A 26,653-nucleotide genomic window follows, 5' to 3' on the forward strand; every position below is an offset into this window, starting at 1 on the left:
TAAATGTAGTATGTTCTGTGATGTCAGTAATGGAAGAAGTACTCTGATCATTTACTTACAATTGTACAAATTAACATTACCTATGCTGTGACTATCAAAAGAGAAAAGGTTTTGTATTATTCAAATTATTATTAGTGATGCTTTAATGTGTATGTTGTAATAGTCCATACACTGTTGGGCATTTCCATCTGCAAGGCCTCAAACCTCAGACACTCTGTATGGAACTCCATCCTAAAATAGTAATGTCCCTGAAACCAATCAAAAAGAAAACTGGAAAGATGAATGTGCTTAAAATGCTCTAAAAAGACTGGATTCTACTAGATTATCATTGTGCAGAGTAAAGGTACAAAGCCAGTGTAATTATATGCAATTATATATACAATATATGCAGTGCTAGGCCTATGAACAGTACTTGGTTATTTGTCAACTCAGTGGACTTTGGTTCAGTTCATGCAAAATTAGACTGAAATATAAATTTGGATTCTAAATTAAAGTGTTAATGACAGTGTAATATATATATATATATATATATATATATATATATATATATATATATATATATATATATATATATATATATATATATATATATATATATATGCATTTAAAATAGGTTGAAATATTTAACTGCACTGGAATACATTTTATGCATATTCAGATTTTCTGAAGAACTCAATTACAGGAGAAGGGGGATGTGTCCTGTTCCTCTTTAGTGGTAGATGTAATGTTTTGTATGGAAATTCTGAGTTCTAGTTTCTAGTTCTGAATTCTAGTTCTGAGTAAAACCTATTCCAGAACTGTCGGCTTAGGGGTAGAGCATTGGGTTGGGATGCAGAAGGGGCTTTGAATCCCACCCCAACAGGTTTGGCCCAACCCAGCCACCAAGGGCAACCCTGGTGCTGGTTGCAAGCCCGGACAAAACAAAAAATGGTAGGGTTGCAGCAGGAAGGACATCCGGTTTAAAAACACATGTCGAATCAACGTGCAGAACATGTTCTGCTGTGGCGACCCCTAAAGGGACAAGCCAAAAGCTGTTGATCTAGGTGGGCATGTTGAGGACCATCAGGTTTGGGAATCTGCCTTCCTCTGAAGAGCTTGTGGACTGTTTTTAACACATTCAGGCAGCAGATGGCGCTACAAGCGCACATGAAGCATCCATCAAGGTTCGTATATGAAAGTTTAGGCATATTTTACCAGAGGAAAAGGGTTCTTATCACATATTAACGCCCTCGTTCGTCGTGTTGTCCTCTTTTACAGCCAACGAAGGTTCACATTCAGACACAAACACGATCAATAAGAACTGAATAACTCTTTAATGTTTTGGCGTGGGCCCAAATATGTTCAGCAGAAAGACATTTGATCTTTCCTTTTTTTAAAAAAATGTGTTTAGCTAATAATCAAAATCACCAAAAGTAATAATTGACCTTTTCACCGGAGCAAAACAACACAAATCAAAGTCAACTTTCGACATGGAAATTCAGTGCGCAAAGGCGCACGGCCATCATGGATGTGTTGGTTTGGCAAGAAACAAGGTAAAGCAGTGAGTAACTAAACTAAATAATGAAAGCCTAAGAAAACCAGTATGTGATTAGACACTGACACAAATAAAAAGGATGGGAATTCTATCTAATATCTTTCGATAGTAGTTTTTACCTGACCCTACATAGAAAAATCAAGCCAGCCTTCGTCTGGATTCACAGGCTCTTTACACGTTGGGACCACGTAGAAAGAATTAGTTATTTATTTTGTACTAAACAAGTGGTTTGGCTGAAGCCCATAGGAGAAAAAAACCTCACCGTTGTCAATCCGACACACACCTTAAACGGGCTTGTAAACTACTCCCCGGTACTTTTTATTCCTTATACAAGGCTCAAGTTCACGTTTTACAAAGCTGCCTGCTACATTCAGGCCCATGTGGCAGCAGGCTACAGGCCTACTATCACATTTCTGAGCACAAAAGAATGGTTTGATTTATCCCCTGTATCGGGTAAATACAGTCTCGCCATGTGATCATTAGTGTAACCAATGGGCAGTCGAGGAGAAGGTGCGCGCAGAAAAAAAATTACTACCATTTTAGGGGAGGATGAAAGCCACTATACAAGCCCATCTAACGTTTTACAGTCGCACTTAAGTGTATTTTTATTGAAATAATAAAATAAACATGTCGCTAACGAATTATTATTCCATGATGGGGCTCCACACCGAGGAGCCGTACGGGGCACATTTTATCCCGGGAGGCTTCCAGGGTTCGACGGCCGGCTGCGCAAAGCCATCCCGGGGAGCGGAGGAGGAGGAGGAGGAGGGGACCCCCGGCTCACACATTCCGGATTTTTCCAATTTCTCCAACAAACAAACCACTTTAAATGGCTTTTCTCCTTGGACAAACACCTCTACGTCCTCGTCGTCTTCTTCTCCGCAGCTGCAGCCCGCCCCCGGTGCGTCCATCCCCGGACTCTTTCATCCACATCACCTCCTGAGCCACCACCACCCCTACTACGGCCCGCAGACGCAGACCCACGCGGAGCACTTCGCATCTTCGACGGCATCGGAGAGCAGGTTCGTCCGCTGCTGGGAGGGCGCGACTCCCACCTCGGAGACGGCTCTCTCACAGGCTCCTGCCACTTTTCCCGGGTGCATCGCTGGTCCGGGCCTCTCCAATCCCAGCCTGCGTTATGAGACGGTCAAACCCGAGAATTCACCGCCTTCACAAGGCAGCCCCGGGGATTCCAGCTTCAGCAGCGCGCCTGAGGTGGTCCTGGAACGGCTCGGGACCGTGGAGGACTTGGGGAGAAAGTCTGAGCCCAAAAAAGAGGACGAGGAGAAGAAAACACAGCAGCAGCCAGAGTCGGGTAATGAGAGATACACCACACTCAGGAATGATTATAAGAAGTGGAAACACAGGTGTGTGTGTGTGTGTGTGTGCGCGTGTGTGTAAAAGAGTAAGTAAATGTGTGTGTGACTTTTATAGGCCAATAAATGTCTTGTAAACAGTAAAATATAAAACTTTATTGTCCATTACAATAATTAAGGTGCTATTTGTGCTATTTGCCAATGTGTCACTATAGGGGCAACGCAGGTAGGTTTGATCTGCATCTCTCTGATCAGATGTGGGCGGACTAAGGACTTTATTTTATAATTTTGAAGAAAGAAAGGCTACATAGCCAATGTGTTTAGTTACTTAAATTAATTCTTAATAATTTACACACCTTTCACTGCTCACAAGTTGGACAGAAATAATTTCACCAGCAGCACTTCATCCAACCAAATTAATCATTACTTTGTCAAAAAAAACTCAAACCTATTTTATTTTTTCAAGTTTTTGAATAATAATAATAATAATAATACAGAAAATATAAATGTAGCAAATACACACACACACACACACACACACACACACACACACAGAAATTTAATGCACATTATTTATTTCTAACTGCTCTTTGTGAACATGCAGTCCAGCTACATAATTTGAACACTAAACACTAATTTAAACACAGCAGAGTTGGTGACCATTATTAAACCAGAGTTAAAGTAGGAAACTTGTTGCTCTCTTGCTGTCTTAACTATATTTCACAGCACGCTGTGGCTACTTTACTATTTTAAGTGACCAAAAAAACATTTCATACCAATAAACATTTACAATATAACTCCCCGAACGCAATTTCATAAACTAAAAATGAAGCCCAGTTTGGCTTTTTGTCAACACAACCTGCATTCTAACAAAGATTTAGAGATGCTTTATTGAGTTTTTTATTGCCGCTTTCCTTCCAAATACATTTACATCTTAAAGGGTTTAATAGCTAAATCAGACACTATGAACATATAGTAATTTTACATCATGTCACGTTATGTTAAATTAAAGATATAAAAATAAGGTATATAAGGGCATAAACAACCATAGTGTTTTCTGTCTCATTGGACACTGTGGTTTTTAGCATGTGGTATTGTTTGTATTTCAAATAAGCCAAAAGTTACAGGATCATAAAATTGACACACACACACACACACACACACACACACACACACACACACGCACACACACACTCTTTTGATTGGCTTCCTCTTTGTGTAACTACAACTCGATACCACCTTGTCTCCTACTCTGCAGAAAATCCATCAGCTAGTTGGATCCACGCCAAGTCAACCCGGAAGAAGAGGTGTCCATACACCAAACACCAGACCTTGGAGCTTGAGAAGGAGTTTCTCTACAATATGTACCTGACCAGGGACCGGCGTCTGGAGGTGGCAGGACTCTTAAATCTGACAGAGAGACAGGTCAAAATCTGGTTCCAGAACAGACGGATGAAGATGAAGAAGCTGATGATCCGGGAGAGGAGGAGTGTGAATGAATGATAGATTTAGAAGGAAAGCTTTTATTTTTAGGATAGGTGATAAAGTGGTGCATTGATAAAAAAGATCCAGTTCTCCCAAGATGGCCAACATCCTTAACATCAGCCAGCTGTTATAAAGCAATGGACTGTGGCACTAACATGGCTGCCTTGGGAAACTGCAGTTTTGAAACTCTGCAGGGGAGACTGGGATTCCTTGTAACACACACACACGCACACACACACATGCACAGAGTCTTTTGACCTTTCCATGTAAGGTCTTCTGAACTCTGGCGTGGAGTTTTCTCATCTGCATGTTCCCAAATGAAGTCAACCTCTAACATGGGGTAGTTGTAAATAATGCTCAGAATAAAATGCTAACACACACAAAAGGATCCATAAATTGAATCAAAAAAAGCACTCATGAAAGGAGCAAAGACTTTGCCTATTTCAAACCACATCTTTTTTTTTGATAGGGTTGTATATCTAACATGTCCAAAAGTGGAAACACCTGACACACACTTCACATAAATTGTCTGTGCTTTCTGCCAAAATGCAAATCTCGTTTTATGATTTAATGCTAAAACTATCATCTAAAAAAACTGCTTTCAGTGTGCAAGCCAGATGAGACAGTGCTATGAGGCAACAGTCCAATATAAATCCCATGAGTGTTTTAGTGATTGAGCACCTGTCTGTTATGGCCTGGAAAGATTGTCACGGAGGGTAGTTTTAAAAGTAAGAGTAATACTTGTGGAAAAGATGGTAACAACAAACACAAGCCTGAAACTTACAACTAACAAAAAAAAGCCGTTCCAAAAACAAAATGTGCTGTGAACGCTTCACCACTGAAAGGATTTTCCAAGCAAAGCTGAAAAAAAGCTGAACTATTTAAAAATAGCTGAAAGTTTTGCTTTTGCTACTCCAAAAGCAATTGTGTGATGTCATTGATGATGTAATTGATGAAGTCAACTATAAAAAGTATAAAAATCTTAAAAAGTATAAAAGATATTTAAAAAGCTGTATACAGGCAACAATGTATACATGAACGTTTTGAAGTTTGATCGGTATTTCTAGCTGAACGTATGTCGAGCAGTTAGGCGCCAAAAGCATACAGAAGTTGGAGTCATAATAATAATATTACTGTGAATACTTTTATTATTATTATTATTATTTTTTTATTCATGCAGTCTCAGTGTCGGATTGACAGTGCTGTTACTGCTATATACAAAGGAAAAAAGATTGGAAGCTGCCACATGTCAACATTAATGTCCACATAAAATGCTGCTTCATAACATGCTTTGCAAGTTACTGCCAACATCCTTTTAAACGCAAATATTCAAAACTTAACCACATGCTAATTTAGTCTATAATGAGTTCATTAAAATGTAAAACCTATACGTCATTTAAAACAGGCGTTTACCTTCTACTAACAAGTTGATTAAAGTCAGATGAGCACAACAGTCGTTTGAAAAGTTTGGAAGATCAGTGTTGGACAACCTGTGGCCACTTGCGACATACTGAAATATGTGTTACGCCTACATACACCTTGAAGGTTACTACACAGCATGCAGTTGTAAAACCAGTGCGGAAGATTGACCTAAACAAATTATCGTAGCTGTCTAGAAAATATAGTATATGTCCCACTGCATTTCAGGTGTGTCCAGGTGAGTAGTGCTGCAGTAGCCAAAAGGCCTTTCCACACCATGTGTCACCATGCTTCCATTTCAACAGAAGTGTTACAACCAATCCTGGTCTCCCCTGAAATCCTTTTCAGAATAAGCTTCTTTGTTTTGGTTTTAAATCTGTGCATGTAGCCTTATAGATAAATTTGTTGTTATTGTTGTTGTTGCTCTTGTTGCCATTGTTGCTATGTATATATATGTTGTTACTGTGAGTCAAGTATGCAGATATGGTCATGCCTCTCTTCCTCTACACACACACACACACACACACACACACATACCAGTCATGGCTAAGCTATGATGTGACAGCAGTATGATGGTTATTCTTCACTTTTACCTCCTGTAACACTGAACAGCTTCAGTCCATGTGAGTTTTACATGGACACAGAAATAATGCACAATCTTTTTTCATTTTAGAATGTAAAGTACAATAACATTAACTCTTATTGTGATGTTAATGTTATTTCACAAGCATAAGATAGACTAAAAAAAACAAAAAAGAAAGAACATATTCTGTTTGTAGAAAAGTAAACACAACAGACTGTGTTAGCCTACAGCAGAAGGCCTGTGAAATGGAGACAGAATGTGATGAAATAAGGCCTTCATCTGCTCATTTGGGCTAAACAAGCTGTTCATGCTGATCTTTTTTAAAGGAAATAAAAGATGGATTACATCATTGATAATCACGGGACCTCCATGTTTTTTCCCCTTTTCTTTTTGAAGAATATTGGGGATTTCTTTTTATAGTGGCACAGTGTTTAACCCTTTTAATTTAAATTTCTATTATATATTGCTGGTGCTGATAGATGCATCATTGAACTGACCTACCAGGTACAGGCCAGGGGCCCAAGAGGTTAGAGGGCCCACTGGCATGAGTCTGTTCATAATTCTGATTTCAAACTGTTCATTTAAATATATATCCAAAAAAAGGTGCATGACAACCACGTCGAATGTAAAATGACCAAGAATGAATAAACAACTACTTTTAGGGCTACTTACAAAACCCCCCACAAAATGCTATGTGTTATTACCAAGATCTTCACAGTGCTTCACCTTCCAAATGACTCTTTATCCCCAATGAGAAAGTAACATGATCTTCTACTGCGAGCAAACCCTAAATATTTGTTACTACTACTACTACTACTACTACTACTACTACTACTACTACTACTACTACTATTGCTACTGGTACTAATACATTTTAATTTATATATACATGAGACGTTTGGTTAGATTATTATAATCTGATTACAAAAGTTATTTAGCATTTTATTGAATGTTTAATAATTAAATATGCCTAAATAGACACACACAGCATATTCATACTTAAAATGAAAACATCAAATTTGTAAAGCATCTATTCTGTAGCTTTACCTTGATTCTGTTGTAACTGAACTACTGGACTCTCCTGCATAAATACTGCAAACAATTTCCAAAGTCTTGAGGTAAAGCTTTATGGTATTTTAAAGACAATTCTCTATTTTAAATATTTCTTTATTTTAAATTTAAATAGTTTCTTATGGCTTTTTTGGGTCATTTTCTTCCCTTTTCCCTGCTGCAAAGTGGGAATTTTTTCCAGTGTAATACTGTGAACAAAACCTCATTTTATTTAATCAGAGTGACTCTAGTGCAAAGCTATTGATTCGCTAACTACTACCACTGCTTCCCCAAAACTACTGCCGGTGGTCCTACAAGAGACAAACATGACAAAAGCAGCGTGTCATCATATGTTTTTATACAATATGTTTAATTTTTTTTTTTTAAATATTAAGATAAGATTCCATTGCTTCATGCGTGCGCTTCAGCCCACTGAAAGACACTTCTGCCTCTTTGTTTTGTCAAAGTCAGCGCAGCTCCCTTCGTTTATCGCGGCCATATAATCTGCTCATCCTACTGCAGGGTCATAAAGCAACAGCATGCATTTGGAGAATAAACGTGACTTTCTCTGCCTTTCCCCGACTCAAGCCACAGAGACACGCTCTCACACGGAAAGGTGCCATAAAGTAATTTAGCCCAGACAGTCATCGGGACTATATGGTTTTATTGGACACCCTTTCCTGCCTTGAAGCCTCAACTGTCCTTCTTAATGTTAAAGTCATTGTCTGCAAATGAGACCAGGCAGCCTCAGGTCTCTACAGAGCAGGAAAACAAAAAGACACAAGAAATCCCATCAAGCAGGGAATTAAAAGAAACACATTTATGTGGGAAAAGCGCGTCCGGATGTTAACTTGATTTAATAGCAAATCTGGCCTCGGACACCTTCATGTAGACCTGTATGTACCAGCCAGGCCACAAAATAAGAAACTAACCTACATTTTTGATGTCACCAAAGATCAGTGACACTGTTTACTGTGAGGAGACTGTTTTTGGTGTGAATTACAAGCGACAGAAAAGACTCATGTGCTCTTTGGTGCGAGCTCTTATCCAATTACTGCACGCAAATTCTTACTTCCATACATGACATAATGAGCAATTCAATTATAGCTTAACAAGACAAGGAAGGAAAAATAAAATTTCCTTTAAAAAGAATGTTAAAATGAGCTGAAATCTCGAGCCCAGTGACTGTCCAGTAAAAGGTAAATAAGAAATCAGTTTAAATGAACCACCAAACATTAAAAGTAGGACGTCACTAACACAATGAACTTAACAACCTCATTAACAGACGATTACAACAGAGGGAATCGCTGCTGTGCTGCAGAAATGTCCAATTATTGCTCTCAATTAAATGTTCTTCCCAGATCCCACTTACTGCAACAACATAAAACACAGCAGCAAGATAACACCAGGGATACATGCACACAGATCAATGAACTGCTACTACGAACCAAATAAGCCGTTCTGATGATAAAGGTGGAAAAAAGTGAATATTACTGTAACCAAGTAAATCTATACTCGAGTAGCATAAGTCTTTAAAAGGTATCATATAGAGTATTTTTTTAAGTTAACGCAACGACAGTTCAGTTGGAAACTGTACTTTTACTCCAATTCATTTATTTGACTAATTTATACTCGTTAGTTATAGGCGAATACAAGTTGATGTATTATTAATCACACACATAAACTGGTTCCGTTTTTCTTCCACACCAAGTATTTTTTTCCATTTTTAACATAAAAAGGGAAAAAATTATAATTAACATGCGCTACAAAGGAACTCTGGTACTTTTGTAGCGCATGTTCAACAAAGTAGTGGAATATGTTTTTTTGCCACCTCACAATTTTACTCTAGGTGGCCTTCTTGTAATAAATAATCAGTTTCGCTGACATCTTCTTGTCTCACAGTGACGCCTGTGCATCATTTAAAGAGATGAACTAGTTGAGAGCGTTTAAGGACATGCCACCAATAGAAAGATGACTGTGTGCAGCTGCTGACTCTGTCCGCTGGGTGGAGGTGTTGTTTTTCACGAGAAAACACCATGACACACGGTGGTTCTATGGTGTAATGGTTAGCACTCTGGACTCTGAATCCAGCGATCTGAGTTCAAATCTCAGTAGAACCTGCTTTTTTTTCCCCCTTTTAAATAGCGAACACCGTCTTCCCTTCAGCCATTATCTTAGTAGCCTAGTGTTATTATAGATTTTCCCTAAACATTCACATTTGATTATACCAGGAAATAAAGCTGCATTAGCTTCATCACCACTGTTTGCATTTTTTTTCGATTGTAGAAAAATCATTCACTTTTCTCAACCAATGTGTGTGATAAAAAAGGTATTACACATCCTTAATCCTATACTGCGACACATATAAACGTTGAACTGTGCTAATGGCTTCCCTCCGAAAACAATGGATAGAAATCTAAGGGTATGTGAGAGCACTGCAGCAGACAGAAAGGCATGCGAGGCCATTTCCACTTTCTGATTCCGCCTAAAAATAAAGATTTTAACGATGGTTGCATTTCCCAAATTACGGCCGCGAAGTGAAGAAGAGATGGGATATTTAGATTCTTTATGTAAAAGTACAGAAACATGCTTTGAGGATTCATTATGTAAATCGAACTGTAGCTAGGAAATGTCTAATGTCTTGCAGAACATGCAATACAATGCACAAATAGGGCCAAATTTGTAATTTTTTAAAGGCTATTACACAGTCAAAAATATTGTTAGAATTAAAATTGTGTTGAAACATTTATGTTCAGCTGCAGGGTAACATATTGCACCGCCTGGCAGATTTTATTATCAAATGATTCCCGTGCTAAACTATAGGTGTCTTCTGTTATATCCAGCCCTGTATTGTTGACGATTCCTCAGCATGCAGAAGAAGGAAATATGAAGACTTTCTTGTTACCACCTGACCGCGTGCTGTATCTTTTACTTTTTATTTCATCTAAATTTAAATTACGAAATTACGAAATATGAAATTTGACATCAATGAGAACTTCTGTTTGCAAAAGCTCTTTGATTGGATTTGATTTGTCAGAGGAAAAAGAGGATCTCAAACCTGGAACAATCACAGCACATGTAAAATGAAATGAATTAGCTTTTCTAAGCACGCTCTAATAGTGATACGCCATATATATATATGTATAATGCCTGGTGTTGGCCTATAACCCTTAAAATGCACCAAGAGGCTTTTCACAACGGAGTGTTGCAGGAGTAATATGAACAGAGAAAGACATAAAACCGTATTTGCAATTGTTGTTCCCTTGTAGAAAGAATATAACAAATGAAGATATGTTTGCATGCACTTTGTTTAAATAAAATAAAATTAAACAATCAGACGAGGGTAAAGTGATAGACTTTAGAGCCGTCTGGTATCATAGAAACAACGAGCAGCTGGAAGTAATAAGATAATATTATTAATAACAATAATAATAGTTTATTAATACGATTAATATTATTAAAATCATCAGCTGGACGTATATGGTCCAAACAAAAGACAAGAAACCAGTGTTAGTAAAGCACAGAACGACCAGACAAAGGGTATGAAGCCATACAGAAAGATCACAACAAACACATGCAGCATCTACTTCCACCCTTAAATAGGCAACCACAGCATAAACAGTTGGCTCATATAAACAGATGAGCCCCGAATTTCTTTTGCAGTAAACTAGTTATTCTGCGACACACACACACACACAGTTTATCACATAAGCCCCACACACAGTGACAACACAGTACAGCCAGCAGTGGCTTTAACATGTAAAAGAAAAGGTGGTAAAGCTCTTCTCCATCAGAGAACTAAGATACAGCGTGTCAGTGGGAAATAATAATGCGAACCAATGATCAGCTGTCGTGGCCCTGAACTTAAAAAAAGGGAATAATGATATTATGATAATAATAATGATAATAATATTCCAGCATCATACCAAGCAAACACCGTATTTCCATAATTGACAAAAAGCTTAACATTTAGGAGAATCATTTTTATATGTTGCAGTAAAGAAGAGCACAATCCTTACATTCCTAATTATTAATAGAGTTGACCATTATAATATATTCCATATTCCATTTACTGCTTAGGTGTCGTTGCAGTTTTTTACATTTGTTTGTTTTTTAATTAAATCTGAAGTTTTTCTTGAAGTGGTGCTAAATTAAAAAAGTTCAAGATTTGTTTCTGATTCTTTTTTTTATATTATTCAAATACTTTAGTCTTTTCTGATTTCAGATAGATCCTATAAGTCGATGGAACAGTCTGCACGATGTTGCATTATACATAGTAGCTACAAGTCGGAGGAATGAAATGAAAAAATGTATTGGAACGTTTATTGTGCGTTTTTGATCCATTTGTGCACAGCGAGTTTCTAGTTCCTGTGCATGTTTAGGTAATTGTTTTAGAGTAGAGTCCTATTTGCCTGCCACTGAGGACTGGCCTTCATATAAGACACACATTACATTTATTTTTACACACTTTAAATAAAGGTTTAATTTTGTACATTAAGAAATTTAATTTTAAACGTTTTAAAGCCGTGTTTAGATTTGGATATTTTGGTAGCCGTAGTGTGTGTGTGTGTGTGTGTTTTGTGTCTTTATTTGTACATAGAGATTTCTTTTCTCTGCTCTGGAGTGCAGCTGCCACAAATTCTCATTTTTATCACACACATACACACACACAAACACACACACACACACACACACACACACACACACACACACACAAGCGGCTCATAAACCATGTTTTACGAGCCGGTACAGCCCGTCGCCATTGGCCGATTAAGGTCATGTGTGGTGTGCGTGAAGTGCAGCTTCAGCCCGCGCGCTCTCGGTAGCACAGACCTGCTCCTCTGCTCCCGCGAGCTCCCTCCTCAGACGGTAAACATTCATCTACATATATTCTATATTCGTCTGCTCTATATTTCCCTTTAAAAGTTCGATCTGTATAATTTATTCGTTCAATCTTTTTATTTTAAAGCGTAAAAGAATCGATTCTACGTGTTCACACGCGCCAGACATAAAGTACCGTTTAATGGAAGACAAACTGGCTGTTCTGATGCATGTTTTCTGCTCCTAATTTCACCTTCTGGGCCTGTTCTTCCAAATTCTGCTTTGACAAATGAACATATTTCTCACTGAATTTATCTGCTGAAATCGTTTCATCTGCCGTTCTATTTTGTTCTGCTGATTCTCAGCTGCGAAGGAAGATGGAACCGTCAGGTACCAACCCCGACATTTCCCAATTCAGAATCCTTGGTGAGTTGGCGCAGAGAGCAGGCTGTCATAAGTACAGGCAGTACACATGGGTGAAAGTTGCATGGCATGTATGTGAGCTTGTGTACAATAACGTCACTAGTTGATTCTATTAGTGTTGTAACTTTCACTTTGCATAACTGTGTGAGCTTGCTTTTATGTGGACTGCAAAGCATGTCTGTAGAATATACACATACGATATGAATTGTGTGTGCACAGCGGGCTAAAATAAAATGGGAAATTAGTTTAAATAGGATTTAACCCAAGGACATTGTACGTGCCTTTAATGTATATTTGGAGATAAACAGAAAATTTGTGACTTTAGCTCTCGTGTTTATCAGAGAACTGCTGTGTTCCGAGATGAACAGGCCACTGGAAAATACAAGAGGAAGCAGCTCCATCTTTTATGGCCCCTTTTTGTATCACAAGGCAACTGCATTTGGTCACAGTACCAGGCTTAATGAAGTAAACTGCAAGTAGGAAGTAAGCTCTAATAAAGTAAACAAAAAGGTATATCTAAGATTAATGCATGCCTGATCAAATATTCTTAAACATGCACTAAAGAACTATACCAAAGCTCTGTTTAGGGACTTTTAATGTTGATACAGGGGCTGTTTCAAACCATTATGAATGTGTGAAAAAGACACACTTTAACTCTTAACTTAAGATCCACATGGATGTGGTCCACCAATGGATTGTAGCTTTATGTGTGTCCCCTCTTCAGCTGGAAAATGCAGACTGTCTGGCCACCATCAGAAAATGTCTTCTTTTACATTTTAGCCTCCTCCTCTTTGTTCATAATGCTTTAAAGCTCTGGACGTAAAGAAAAAACCGAGTTCTTCATTCGTCCTCCATAAACCGTACTTAGACAGATGGACAGAGTAGACAGAAGGAATCCTTTCCTCAATGGTTCTGTTGTCATTGACATTCTTTCCTTTATGAGGGCAGCTTAAGTGCCAGAGGGACAAAGACATTGAAAGACAGTATATTTCCCCTTTTGAATTTTATGTTTTTTTTTTTTTCTGAGGGCAGCAGGCAGAGTGTGAGAGATAGAGAGAAACAAAGACAGTATTTCAGCCAAGCTCAGGTGGCCCTCAGTATTTACAACCTACTGCAATGCGGCAGCCAATCTGTGTATGCGTGTGTGTGAGACAGAGAGAGAGGAACAAAGAGAGAAAAAAAGGAGATGGGGATGAGAATGACGCAGAGAGACGACATGAAAGCCTAAGACAGACACAAAGACGAAATGAGAGAAAGATGTGTTTGTGTCATCTGTTGGTTTATAAGCAAACCTGCATGTTTCTGTGTCTGCAGGATGGTGAAAAGACCTCAGATTGCGCCGGACGTCCAGGAAGAAATAATCAAGCTGCAGGTTTGTCCCAAAAGCCAGATTGGACTGTTTTGTAACAGATTTTGTGCTGTATATATGTCTCACAACTAAAGCTCAATAAAATGTAAGAATTGATAGTGCCAGGCCTTTCTGTTATGGTGTCGGTCTGGGCATTCTACTGCATTTAGTTGATCATATGTTTTACCTTGTTTATTCACTTTTTTTTCCAGCAGTCAAGCAGCTTGAGCAGTGAAGTGAAGTGAAGCACCAGGCCATTATCAACTGATACAGGTAACAAGAAACAATATGAGCTAACTGAAAAACAAAATTTATTAAAAGCGCATTGACCATTATCTAATATAGCTTAATTTTTATCCCACGATTTAAATAGTATCAGTAAATGTATTCGTTTTAGATTATACCATATTAATTTTGTGGCTTTAAATTGCTTTGGCTATACTATTGATGAAGAGGGATCCTGAATTTTCATGCTGAATGCTATAAATACTGTGAGCCACCAGGGGTCGGTAGCAGGCAGCAAATAGATGACTCACAGTGCAGCGCACACTGCAGATGATACTGGAAAGATTCAAAGAGCAAATGGCTCCATAGTAGCATCACAATTCTCCAAGTGTATTGTTTTATCTACTTCATTTATGTAATCTGCAAACAGATCGGAAATAATTGAAACAAACACGAATTAGATCTCCGATTAATTCTAGAGAAAGCCCCAAACACGGATGAGGATGCTGCTATACTATATAATAAGTGAAAGCAATAGACAACGAAGATGTAATGGTTCTACCCCCTTCGTGCCACAGATGATGTTCGTTTTGAACACTAGGTGTCGGTACAGCATCAAGCATGGTGTTTTATAAGAGCACTCCAGTGTACAGATTGCAGCTCGGTGGATTTTTATCAGTATCGGCAACACCGTCTTCCCTTCAACCCAGATTATATTGAGTTTGGAGGCCATGGGAATTCTCTTCTCCCAGTTACCTTGAATGCCTCTCAAGCAGACTTTATTTCCTCCTGTGTCCCCAGGAGATTTTTGTCTGGTCTGGTCTGAACGAGTTTTTTAATGTTACAGGAGCTAGGAGGCATTATTAGGCGGGAAGCCAGGCCAATGCGCAATAGATCAATGATTCAATTGAGTTGTAGTTTAAAAACATATTGGCTGCTTTGCCAAAATTTCTGAATCTATTATTCTATTATTATTCTATTATTGTTAGTAGTAGTATTCCTTTTTTGATACTAACGATGGATTATCCAGATAATTTGAGTTTTTTCAAGTCTTTTTCTAATTTTATGTAATATAATGTTTAGACATTTAGCATAACAAGCCACAGAGCTGTTAAAGCAAGCAAAGCGGCGTCCAGTTTGACACAGCCACTCTCACACTGTTTTCACAGAGCCCCTTTATGGTTTTATTGCTCCCCATTTACGGAAATCAAAGCAGGAAAGAAATGCTCCAAGTAGCATTCCAGAAACATCCGGAAAAATGCAAACAGCGTTTAGTCTCTGCTTGTTTTGGAGGAAAGGAAAGCAGTGCAAAACACACAGGGGGTCTCAACTGGGTTTTACGCACACGAAATATCAATTTACGCACGGGTTTTAAACCGGTCCAACATTTACAACCAAAAGAAAATAAAAAAGCCGAATAATTGGATTCAAACTTTAGAATTACATGTTTTAAAACTCCAGAATGGTTCAAAATAAAATTGGGGAAAAAAAACAACCACTCCCCTCTTTAAAAGTTAAATGCACAAGAGCAGCACAAACCCCCAGAGATTAAAGGTTGTTTTTTTCCTTTGGCGCCATTATAGAATAAAGTGGCTCTTGGTGCAGGGCCTAATAATTTATGAACCCGCGTGGGAGCAAGGAAAAGAAAAAAACTGAGCACGTGACGGTAATAAAGTGTGTTTTATTGCCGGCAGTTTGACAGGCCCCAAAATATAACTCAGAGAGAATAGCCGACAGGCGGCCAGATGGGATTGGTAGCCGATATTTGTCCGAAATCAACAGAATGCGCCTTGTGTGGCTGAGAGAAACAACGGAGGCCGCTCCAATAATCCGCTTCGGGCCGTTCCAACGGGACTTTACACTAAACGGTCGTGTTTTAACGCGAGATCAGACCAGAACAAGTAAGTGTGTCTTGTTTTCATATTTGGCACAGATATGAAGTTATGACTGTAAGGGGAGGTGGGGGAGTTGGAGGGGTTGTGGTCGTGGTCGAGGAGTAATCTCCAGACTAAAGCGGTGGTCCGGGGACCCCCATAAGGCCCCTTCCTAGAGTTCCACCTGTAGTTCAAATATATAATCTAATTATCTCACTCGCATTCTCTTAGTCTTTTGTACATCGAATTGAATGACTTTCAAGGTCCCGGTTCTGTGTAATTCAAGGTGTGTTTCGGGGTTTATACACTTGAGCATCTTGACATCCTCACAAGCCAACATCTTGAGGTTTTCAGGTCAAATAGTTGCATTTAAAAAAATAACTATTCATTATTGAACAAAACTCGCTTAGGTGCGGATTTATGACCCAATTTCAGTGCTTTAAAGCCTAAAAAAGTATCAAGTTAAATATTTTATTTTTATTTTCGAGGCCTGTGGTGACGCTTTTTAGGGAGTACTGTTCCTATTGACAAGGTTTAATTTTTCTTTTCGCACTCACCTCACAGTAGAGAGAAATCGCTCAAAACAAATGTCACTTAATCACGAGTTCGTTTGGATATTTGTTGTTTTTTACAAGTTTAAAAAGGTATGTGTTCTGTGTGTGTGTGTGTGTGTGTGTGTGTGTGTGAGTGTGTGTGTGTGCGCGCGCGCGCACTGTTTCCGCAGCATGTGTGTTGCTAAGATGACATTTATTTCTGAAGCGGTCAAAGCTTATTCCATATGTGGAGGATTATCAGATTTATGTAGAATATTTCGACATGATATTTTTCTCTGAATAATAATAATAATAATAATAATAATAATAATAATAATAATAATAATAATAATAATAATAATAATAATAATTTAAGACTTTAAAAAATAGCTGCTGCTAAGCTGAGGGCTCAATTGATTTCATCTGGCATTTATGGGCAGACGTGTGGACAAGTCACATCCGGGAGTTGTGGCATTTTCCTGAGGATTTAGATTTTTAAGCTGTCGGCGCAGACGCAAAGTCCCCGTTCTACTGAAGATCTGCAGTTTATTACAGTGAGAAAAATGTGGATACTCCCGTTTCACTGATGCAGGGTAGTAAACATACACGACAACATTGTTATGAACATTTCAAATAACACATAATACACAGTATTGCAGCATTTTGTTGCAGGGACATAATTAAATAACCTTAATCTTTCAGAGGTCCTTTCGTCTATTGTGTTATAATAAAACAAACTGTAACGGGCTATCCAATATGTAAAAATACATTTAAACCCAAATGGTCATCACCTCGGATTTCTTCACGCCAACAAACAGGTAGTGATGTTTGTGGGTCGGAACACACCCTCAAGGGAGTTTTACAGTTCACAGTGTGATTTATTAATTTCTATTTTATTGTAGCTATTCATTTTAGTTACTCAGCAAATTAGGCATAATGAATAATAGCAAAGATAATGATACATCTATTAATATTAAAGCAGAAATTAATATTTTTCTCAATTTTTAATGTGATTTGGAAAATCCCTTTTTAATAACAGCACCACTAAATGAGTCGCATTAAAGTCTCATCTTTGCTCGTGCCATAAACACTGGCTGGGCACAAGCAATTATCAAATTCTGCTGTTTTTAAAAACAGCAAAATTCCGTGTTGGAATATTCCTTATTATCTGGTTGATTTACAGTCAGAGTAAGGCAGCAGCTTCTCCGTTTTTTGCGCTGGTCAGCGTTGCAGTCCGAGACGGTGGGTACTGGTTCCCATGCAGGGCTAGAGGTCGCAGTTAGTTAATGTCTAAACCGGGTTAAAGCTGCTCTCAGCTCGGCTTTGACCCGGCAGAGGGCCGGGGGCGGAGGGGTGAGCCGGCGGTCAGCCTGTCTAAGATGAAAAAGTGAAACGACCCCAGAAAGAAAAGCCACATCTGAATGGCTTTATATCACAAACCCAACTCTGGATGACAGGGGGACTTCTTAAAGCGTTTCGGAGATGAGTGTTGGAAGCGTGGTCTGCTGCAAAAATGTATTTGCTTTTAAGTAAAAACGTCACCAAGGCTATCAGAGTATTAAGATCCTCTTCGATTAGTGGCCATCTATAAACAGGAGGGGGGGTGCCGGAGCTGCTTTAATCCATACTCCAACCCATAATTGAAAATGGATATTACGCAGGTAGTACGGGGAATAGTTAGTGAAAAATGAGGCAACAAATTAAATCAATAGACTATTTTCCAATAATGAAAACAGCCCTCAGGTTCTCACACGTTAACCCTTTGATTGCGGGCCAGCATTTGCTTTTGCACAACAATAATGTATCTACAGAGAGGGAGCGGGAGATCCCTGCGGAACAATGGGCTGGCGACTCCCGCAGGCCGCGTGAACTCTGGATGGTCCCCAGCCCGGGCCCCTGCGTGGCCCTGTCCAGCGCTAGGACTAATGAAACGGTGAACCAGCGGTCAACGATTCTGTTTGACCCTCTGACGACCTGACGGCAGCTAGGCTACATTCTTAAAGAAGAATGCTCTTTCAAAAACCGAAACATCACTCCGTTGTTGTTGTCGCCTCTAAAAGGAGTCCACCAAAGCTCAGAGCTGGGGAGCCCCATTCAAAAGGTGTGAGCTAATGACTCTAGTTTCCAAACCTCTTTTTAGCTGAAGAATTTAAGCTGGAATAATCATGAAAAATGAAAGTTTTGGGTCAAAGTCCTTTGGCTTAATAGCTCAAACTGTCCAAAGTTAATGGATTTTTGACCATTAAGTTGCTCTAAGTCCAGCAGCTCCATTCTTCAGCCTGATCAATATGAATTGTTCAGAATCAATGTGCAGCTCAGCTTTCTCACTGTTTAATGTGAAGTCAGTCTTGCTTCACATAAACTTTTCCTTTGCTTCTCACCCCCGTGCAATACAAGCTTTTTTGCTTCATGGCAGACTTTGTGCCAACTGCTCACTCAAATGGACATGGGAATTTAGTAAACGTAAACAGCAAAAATGACTGTCTGCCAGAGCACAGAGAATTGCCCGAGGCAAGATTTGGAAACAGAGAAGCTCTGTGGCATCTAGAGCAAACATTACAGTAAATACACATAAACAGCAAACCAGATTTTGTGAATATGTTATATGCACCTAAATGTCGCAAACATTAACACGTAATGTGTAGGAATGAAAAAAGAGCCAGACATGGAGAATGATAAGTATGTACCCAAGAAAAAACATGGCCTAACAAAGAACAATATGCCTTTCACTGCTGATTCTCTGATATATTAAACGCAAACCTCATTGAACACAACCTGTGGTGCTTCTACTGGTGATGGCAGTTAAATTAGAAACATCAGTGGGGGCTGTGGACCATCATAAATGCATTTTATCAGCATCTAACTGAGAAACACACACTTGCCCTCCAGCCTTGTTCTTTCAGGCATTGCAATCCTCAACCTGAGGTCCAGGCCAAGTTAAAAAAAACACCACTAAGCATCTTTAAAATGCTTGAACTGTGGCGGGTGACCAGCAGTGATATGACCGATTCTATATCCATAAAGCCTGTGGTGACTGGAGAAATTGTAGAAAGGACAGACATACCCACAGCTCTTACCTGTTTCTGCTCTTAAAGACAGAAAATATGTGGTTTGTTTAACCAATAATGGCTATCAGTAACAATCATTATCAAGGTTATGTGGTTACTTGGTGCAACTGTAAAATCCAGTCCAAAAGCCATAACTGAATGCCATATTGTAATGTTGTCAGAGAAGTATTACATTAACTAAATGGTTATTGAGGAGATACAGAGGTGTTAAATTGGCCTGTATAAAAACTACAAGAACTGTCTGTTAGCTTGATCAAGGCAGTAGATCCATTTGCTGGATTACATCAAATTGTGTATGTGTAGCTCATTACCTGATGAGGGCATGTCCAGCCTGATGAAAAGCAGGGCACTCACTGCCAGTACAACATGGGTGCTTAGTTTCCATCAGGGTCACCCACAGTCATTAAAATGCTCTTTAATACGCTGTGCTGAATGAGGTATTGGAGCACGTTCAAACATCACTAAATTATTTCAAAGTATTCGTGACACATTGGTGTATTTAACAAAAGAGACTGTGGCTGGGACAAGGTGATTGCCCACCACCGGTGCTGTAAAGGTGTTATAAAAGTAAATACTTCATTTCCATTGTTCCACCATAACAAACTTAGTTCTCCTGCTGTTTCGTTCTCTAAATCATGCCACAGATTTGCCAGTGCTGTATCCACCTTGTTCACAGTGCACGGAGGTTCCCACATTTCTAGATGATTGTCTTGCTTGCCTACAGTAATTACACGTGTATCAAAATTAATGTGCTACGCCCTTAATGACTTATTGATGTCAAAAAGCAGCACGCTACAGCACCATTAATGGTTTCAATAAATTATACAGTGACACTGATACATCACACGTTGAACAACATCAACATGCACGTTAACGTAACTGTAATTATTTCTAGAGTCTTAATACATGTGAGTGTAAATCTCTGTCAGCCACAAAAAGAAGTCATCAGCAGCCAGCCGTGATGTGAACCTTTGCCTATATATACCCTGTAGAACCGAATGTGTGTGGAGCTGCCTCAGTCACAGATTGGGTTCTAGGGGAGTCTATGGGCGATGACTAACCATCTGTCAACATCCACAAGAGAGAAGGGAAAGCTGATGAGTGTTTACAGTCACTCGCTTTGTCAAAAGGTACCCGAGTTTCTTCTGTTCTCGCATTTTTGCTCTGCAGTGTCACACGTTAGCAGCTATGTGACACGTGTACATTGTTAGTCACCAAGCTGCTCAGGGGAGGTGATGGGAAGGCTACGTTGTCAAAACATACACAAGGGGATTATGCCACTGGGTCTAATTCCCTGCTAGATTTGACATCTTTTCAGTTAGTTTTGAGCTTTTTGAAGTTTGAAGCAGTTTAGACACAAACAGGCAAGCACACAAGCCTTGATTTCCTAGATCTTTGTACTGGTTTGCATGTACAGTCCATTTAAGAGGGAACAGCTATTTCTACTGCTAACCTTCTCTAAAACTATTTGTGCACAGTATTGCTGACTGGATTGGCGTAAATTCTCCTGTGGGGCAGCTTAAGTGAGTGGGAACAATGTTTTCTTCAGGAACAATCAGTATATTGTGTAAACTCAACCTTCCCTCACTATTTTAGTAAAGTGAAAAACTTTCACTTTAAAAAAGGGTGGCAATATGAATAAAACTAAACTCAGCCAACCTCTCTATTTCTAGCAGCAAACTCCTCCAGATGATGTCATCTAGTTGCCCAAGCAAATTGTAACTTGGTCAAAAACTCCTCCAGATGACGTGATCTGAACAGAACAGAACAGTCCTCTTCCAGACTATGTCTATCATTCTAAAATGTCTTCTCCAGACGATACCTGAACCAAGTCACCCGAACCCAAGCATAGGACACAAGTTGAGATTGGGTTAAGTTGCTAATATTACAGTAAACTATTACAGTCATTGTAGAATAATCTTCTTTTCATAGCATTTATGTTATATTAACAAATTATTAATATTGTTACATTGATGACTTTAATGTGGCAGCTTGTGACACTAAGGCTGCTTTCCATTACTTTATAGACATATCTGTACCTTTACTAACATTATAAACTATGAGTTAGATTTTGTGGTGTTGGAAGTTGGAAAAGTACTTATCACCACTGGAGAATTTTCAACTGGTTACAGGCTTTGTGTATGTAGCTAGATTTAAAAAAAGACAAATAAAAAAGTGGAATTTAGTGACCTTATTGCCTGACTGATAGCATACCAGTCATTTCTAGTCCTACAGTATGAGTTATTCTGAACAAATGGCTCATTAGATCTGACAGATATAGTCTTTATGTCACTTGTACACTGTCAGTCATGCCACAGTGTTCTCTTCAACCCCATTACACCCTCCATACCAGCTCTTTTATTGCTTTAACCAAGCAAAAACAGCTTCTTCCTCTTCTCTTTATTAGAGTATTATTACAGGCTTTATTAGGCACAAGTTATGGTACATGAGGTTTTGGCAGAGCATCAGAACTCCAGCATCCTCAAAGTGCAGCTGCTGCTAAAGAAGAAATCCCTGTGAAACCCTAAAGGATAGAACACAGATTTATAGTCTTTTTCTCAGTTTTTTTAGAAGTTGACATGTGTTAATTTAGCATGTTTGACAGCGACGACTTAATTTTAGAAAGACAACATATTCACGCATGCTTGCACAAGTCATTACGTGATTCCTCTTCGTGTGAGGGCCTTACATTTAGCATATTCTCACTTATCTTCTTCAGCTTTTTTCGATTTTGCATTCGGCTTCGTTTTTTCTCGTTCTGCATCATTTTTAAAGCCAAGCAATGCACGTTTACCCCTCCTTTAGAAGCCGGGTTGGTGGTGGTGAACGGGACACCTCGGGCTGACCTCCGCCTAAACAAAGCCAACTACTAGTCACTGTCTGGAAACCTTTTATCCCATTCTTTTATTGGAGCCCTTTCTGACCGGCCACGTTTTGTTGTCTCCCCTTTGACTCGCTACAAGGCCAAATTTGGCCCCACCGGCCCCAATATGGGCCAGATTAATTTTTCAGCTCCGGCCATCTGTGTGGGGGCAAAGTCAGTTAGCTAAAAGTCATAAATCTACAGTCCGTGCAGCGCGTTCAATAGGTGCTGTGCGAGGAAGGGGAGGGGGGTGGGGAGTGGGCAGAAGCAGAAACACGATAGATAGGCAGATAGATAGATAGACAGATCTCTTATAATTAGCCTCCACTCCAGCTCGTTATTTTTTTTCAAGTCTACAAACATCTATTCTTAACTATTTCCCCTCGCTACCAAATCCCCATCAGCCTCATAATGAGCATTTTTTCCCCATTGAATTATCCCATTACATCTGACATAAACAAAACGAGGTACCCCCTCTCATTGGCTGGCCGCAGGGTCACGTGACCCGCGCGGCCGTCTGTCTATTTGACAGCCGCAGGATGGCTTGATGCCAGAGGGGGAAAAAGAGACAGAGAGAGGGGAGAGAAAGAAAAATTAGTATTCTCCTACCAGCCTCGCTATAAATCAATCATGGAATCCTACGTGGTGAGCTGTAAATATGCTGAGCCGCAGTTCCCGCCTTGTGAAGAAGATTACAGTAATTTTAGTGACCAAGGGGGGTATTACAACCACCCTCAGGACAGTGGTAGTTATGAAGGGGGCTACCAGCCCATGCAGCCCCATCCGCCTCCATACACACCACAACAGACCTGCTATCAACACTCTTTGCAGGGCCACCGCCGGGAAGATGGAGAGGACCACTCACAGCATCAAGGTGAGCCCTTCCCCGGCTATAGACAGACAGACGCCCCCGGCAAGGAGAGACTCTCCGCGGGTGACCTGCAATGCCAGGCCTGGATGACCTGTCCAAAGCCCGCTCAGGTGCAGAGGAAAGCGGCCTGCCAGAGCAAAGACAAGCCGCCTATTGTTGTCTACCCGTGGATGAAGAAAGTGCACGTCGCTCATGGTAAGACAGCGGGAGAAGCCACATTTGTGTCTGTAGTGCACTGTATTTCATTTCTCCATCATTTCACTTGGTCTTGCTCCCTTGTTTCGTGGCTTCTTTCTTCTTTTTTTTCCTCCCCTTTCTTTCTTTTCAGTGTTTTGTCCATTCGTGGTTTTGTTGCAGAGTTATTTATGGTCTTAGTGAGAGTCTGGGAGAATTACAGCCCCTATAAAGTTTTATGGCCCTGTCACAATGTATGTGTTTGTGTGTGTGTGTGTATGTGTACGCGCGCGCGTGCTATTGCAGTATTGGTGTGTGACGCTGCTGCTGAGAAAAGCTGCAAAAAAAAGTTAAAAGTAAAAATTGTGTCTTGGATCTTTTCCCAGTCAACCACAATTGAAGATTAACAGTAAAAATAACATGTTAATAACTGCAGCGAGATTTTTAGTGCGAGATAATTCAGTGCATAGGTTATTGCTGTATTTTACGACTGTTAAATTAATATATTATAATAATATGCATCTAATATTAATAAATGAGCACAGCCCATAATAACTTGATTCCAATAAAATACTACCGGTATAAAATCAAGTGCAAATAAAAATAAATACAATGAATTTTAGGACTGTGCCTTTATCTCCCTGACTTTCTCCCTTCCCTGTTTTTTTAATCCAGTTAATCCGAACCATGTGGGACCGGAGCCAAAGCGGCTGCGCACGGCCTACACGCGCCAGCAGGTTCTGGAGCTCGAGAAGGAGTTCCACTTTAGCAGGTACCTCACGCGCCGCCGCCGCGTCGAGGTGGCACACGCGCTCTGCCTGTCCGAGCGTCAGGTGAAGGTGTGGTTCCAGAACCGGCGCATGCGCTGGAAGAAAGACAACAAGCTGCCGAACACTAAAGGACGGAGCAAAAACAAGAAGGCGACAGAAAACAGCAAAAACAGCGGCAGCAGCAGCGACGGCGGCGGCAGCGACTGCAATAACGTGAAAGCGGGGATAACCGTCTGAAAACACGGGGGCAGGAGCAGAGTTTGGCCGTCACGGGCAGCCATGGTAGCGCCTTCACTCTCCAAAACTGATGTTACCAAGTTGATCCAGGGTGACCGTGGTCCTGAGACAATTCTGATTTAACATTGTTCATTTATAGGCTTTAAAAACATGTTCATGTATTTTGCCTCATATTTTAAGTGTTTTACATCTTTATGTTGTATAGGCTAGAGGTTGCATCTCATAATTCATTTATGAAAAGATTTCAGTCTTACATACGGTGCTGCAACTAGCAATTATTTTCTCAGTTAGTCGTCAAGTCTAGAAATGTTACATATTAATATAAAAAAATAAATAGCCAGCAGTGCAAACATCAAAGATGTTAAATAAAAAATGCAGGAAATCTTGGTATATTTGCAAGGCTGAAAACAACAACACTTCTCTCGATGAATGCAGGAAAACAGATGTAAATAATCAAAATAGTTGCAGACTATGTTAAATTAGTTAATTTAGTTTTGTTTAAGTGTGTAACGTTGAAGAACTGCACACATGTAGGCTTGGAAATGTTTGGAAATGAAATGTTTTACCATTTCTGCAATCCCCCCCCACATGTTCACACATCCCATATTTGCGGCGCAAAGCACGGCGGCTGCAGTCTTGCCAAGCTCTGGTGAAAAAGAAAAGACTGTGTATTTACGAGAAAACAGGGTTTTATTTCTACAGGGTAAGCATAATACAGGGTTTTATAATAGATACCTAAAAGATGAAAAAGCTTAACTTATGAATATGCACATTACCAAAATGTTGTTTCCACAAACTTGCGCTCGGCGGCTGAGCTGCACACTATAATGTTTTAGCTTTCATTTTGTACACAGAGGAGTATCCAAAAAAACAATACACGTTTCATAGGATAATTAGCCATATCGTGCAGTTTTATGTTAATTAACAAAAGGTGATTAAAAAAAAACACATTTTCGGGGAACGATTTTGGTAAAGTCACATTTGTACGGGGGAGGGAGCCACATTGGATGGTGACGCACGACACTTGACTGTAAAACCAACATATTTTCTCAGGGTAACAGGGTTTTAACGAAAATAACTTTCTGAAATGTTTGTTGGTGACTCAGCAGACAGAGGTTCTAATATCTTCCCTGAAATGACGTAATGGTGCTTTTTTTCTCCTTATTTCCAGTTTAATATGCTATTGACTTGTATTATATACGCCAGTACTTATTTTTATTTGTATCATTTAGAGGCATATTTTATTCTTTGTAGGCTTCATCTCTGTTCTTTTGTATTTGGTCAAGAAAACTTGACGTGTAAAGATTTTATATGTGAAAATGTTTTGATAAAAACAATTCGTCAAAAAATAAAATAAAAACTGTTTCAAGTCGCAGAAGAAATTATTCTTTTCTCTCTCTGTCTGTCAGCCCCCCACCCCACACACATATATCTGTATGTTTGAAAAATAAATTACATTTTCTACGTTGAGAGAAGAACAGTAGAAATTACGCAAAATAACCCGTTTATAAATGAAAGACATTTTCATTAAGAGGCTTATATCCCATAGGTAAAACACATATAGGATGTATTTCAATAGACCATTTTATCATTTAATGGAGCGTTAGGCCACTTGCGGTGAGCAAAGACAAATGTCCGGGATGTTTCAACTGAGACGCTTCTTAAATGTGGCATTTTTCTCCCGTGGGAGGTTTTTAAAACGTTCTTCGGATTATTTTGCGGATAAAGGGCATTTCTTAACACAGATACAGTAGGCTACCGTAAATGAGCCAGTGCTGGAGTTAGCTGTCGGGTCTTCCGTTTAGTCAAAATGTTACAACACGAGGGAACTTGGGAGTTTTTATCAAGTCTGGGATATATAAATTAAGACATTATAGCCTGATACGTTATTGTCGTTTGTATCGACGGGTAAACCCTGTAACTCGCATCACAAATGGCAATCAACCCCCTTCAACAAATCTTCTTCGCCATTCGGAGGGTTTGGGGATTATGACTTCTGCGCGCTTTTTACGAAACGGTTACGCGCAGGGCACAACACGTTAATTGAGGGAAACCATCT

General features: G+C 39.5%; 2 protein-coding genes and 1 non-coding gene across 3 annotated transcripts; all 3 read left to right on the forward strand.

Annotated features, from left to right (window-relative positions):
* Window positions 1–622: 622 nt before the first annotated feature.
* Window positions 623–7,131, forward strand: LOC137131475 (homeobox protein Hox-D9b-like). Its single transcript, XM_067512801.1, has 2 exons — window positions 623–2,849; window positions 4,109–7,131. Exons 1-2 carry the CDS (start codon window positions 2,162–2,164, stop codon window positions 4,351–4,353), a joined length of 933 nt encoding a protein of 310 aa, XP_067368902.1. The 5' UTR covers window positions 623–2,161; the 3' UTR covers window positions 4,354–7,131.
* Window positions 7,132–9,435: 2,304 nt separating this feature from the next.
* trnaq-cug (transfer RNA glutamine (anticodon CUG)) lies at window positions 9,436–9,507 on the forward strand. Its single transcript has one exon. It is a non-coding gene; the product is annotated as a tRNA-Gln (tRNA).
* A 12,140-nt stretch (window positions 9,508–21,647) lies between these two features.
* Window positions 21,648–25,868, forward strand: LOC137131491 (homeobox protein Hox-D4b-like). The gene is made up of 2 exons (XM_067512828.1): window positions 21,648–23,608; window positions 24,263–25,868. Exons 1-2 carry the CDS (start codon window positions 23,173–23,175, stop codon window positions 24,592–24,594), a joined length of 768 nt encoding a protein of 255 aa, XP_067368929.1. The 5' UTR covers window positions 21,648–23,172; the 3' UTR covers window positions 24,595–25,868.
* Window positions 25,869–26,653: the final 785 nt, after the last annotated feature.

Source organism: Channa argus, chromosome 1 (assembly GCF_033026475.1).
Source record: "Channa argus isolate prfri chromosome 1, Channa argus male v1.0, whole genome shotgun sequence".
Classification (NCBI taxonomy): Eukaryota; Metazoa; Chordata; class Actinopteri; order Anabantiformes; family Channidae; genus Channa; species Channa argus.

Bases quoted from the DNA above. Each gene is read 5' to 3' on its own strand.
- LOC137131475 (XM_067512801.1), top strand. From the start codon at position 2,162: ATGTCGCTAACGAATTATTATTCCATGATGGGGCTCCACACCGAGGAG. The intron at 2,850-4,108 runs GTAATGAGAGAT...CCTACTCTGCAG, and splicing joins ACAGCAGCAGCCAGAGTCGG to AAAATCCATCAGCTAGTTGG.
- LOC137131491 (XM_067512828.1), top strand. From the start codon at position 23,173: ATGGAATCCTACGTGGTGAGCTGTAAATATGCTGAGCCGCAGTTCCCG. The intron at 23,609-24,262 runs GTAAGACAGCGG...TTTTTAATCCAG, and splicing joins GAAAGTGCACGTCGCTCATG to TTAATCCGAACCATGTGGGA.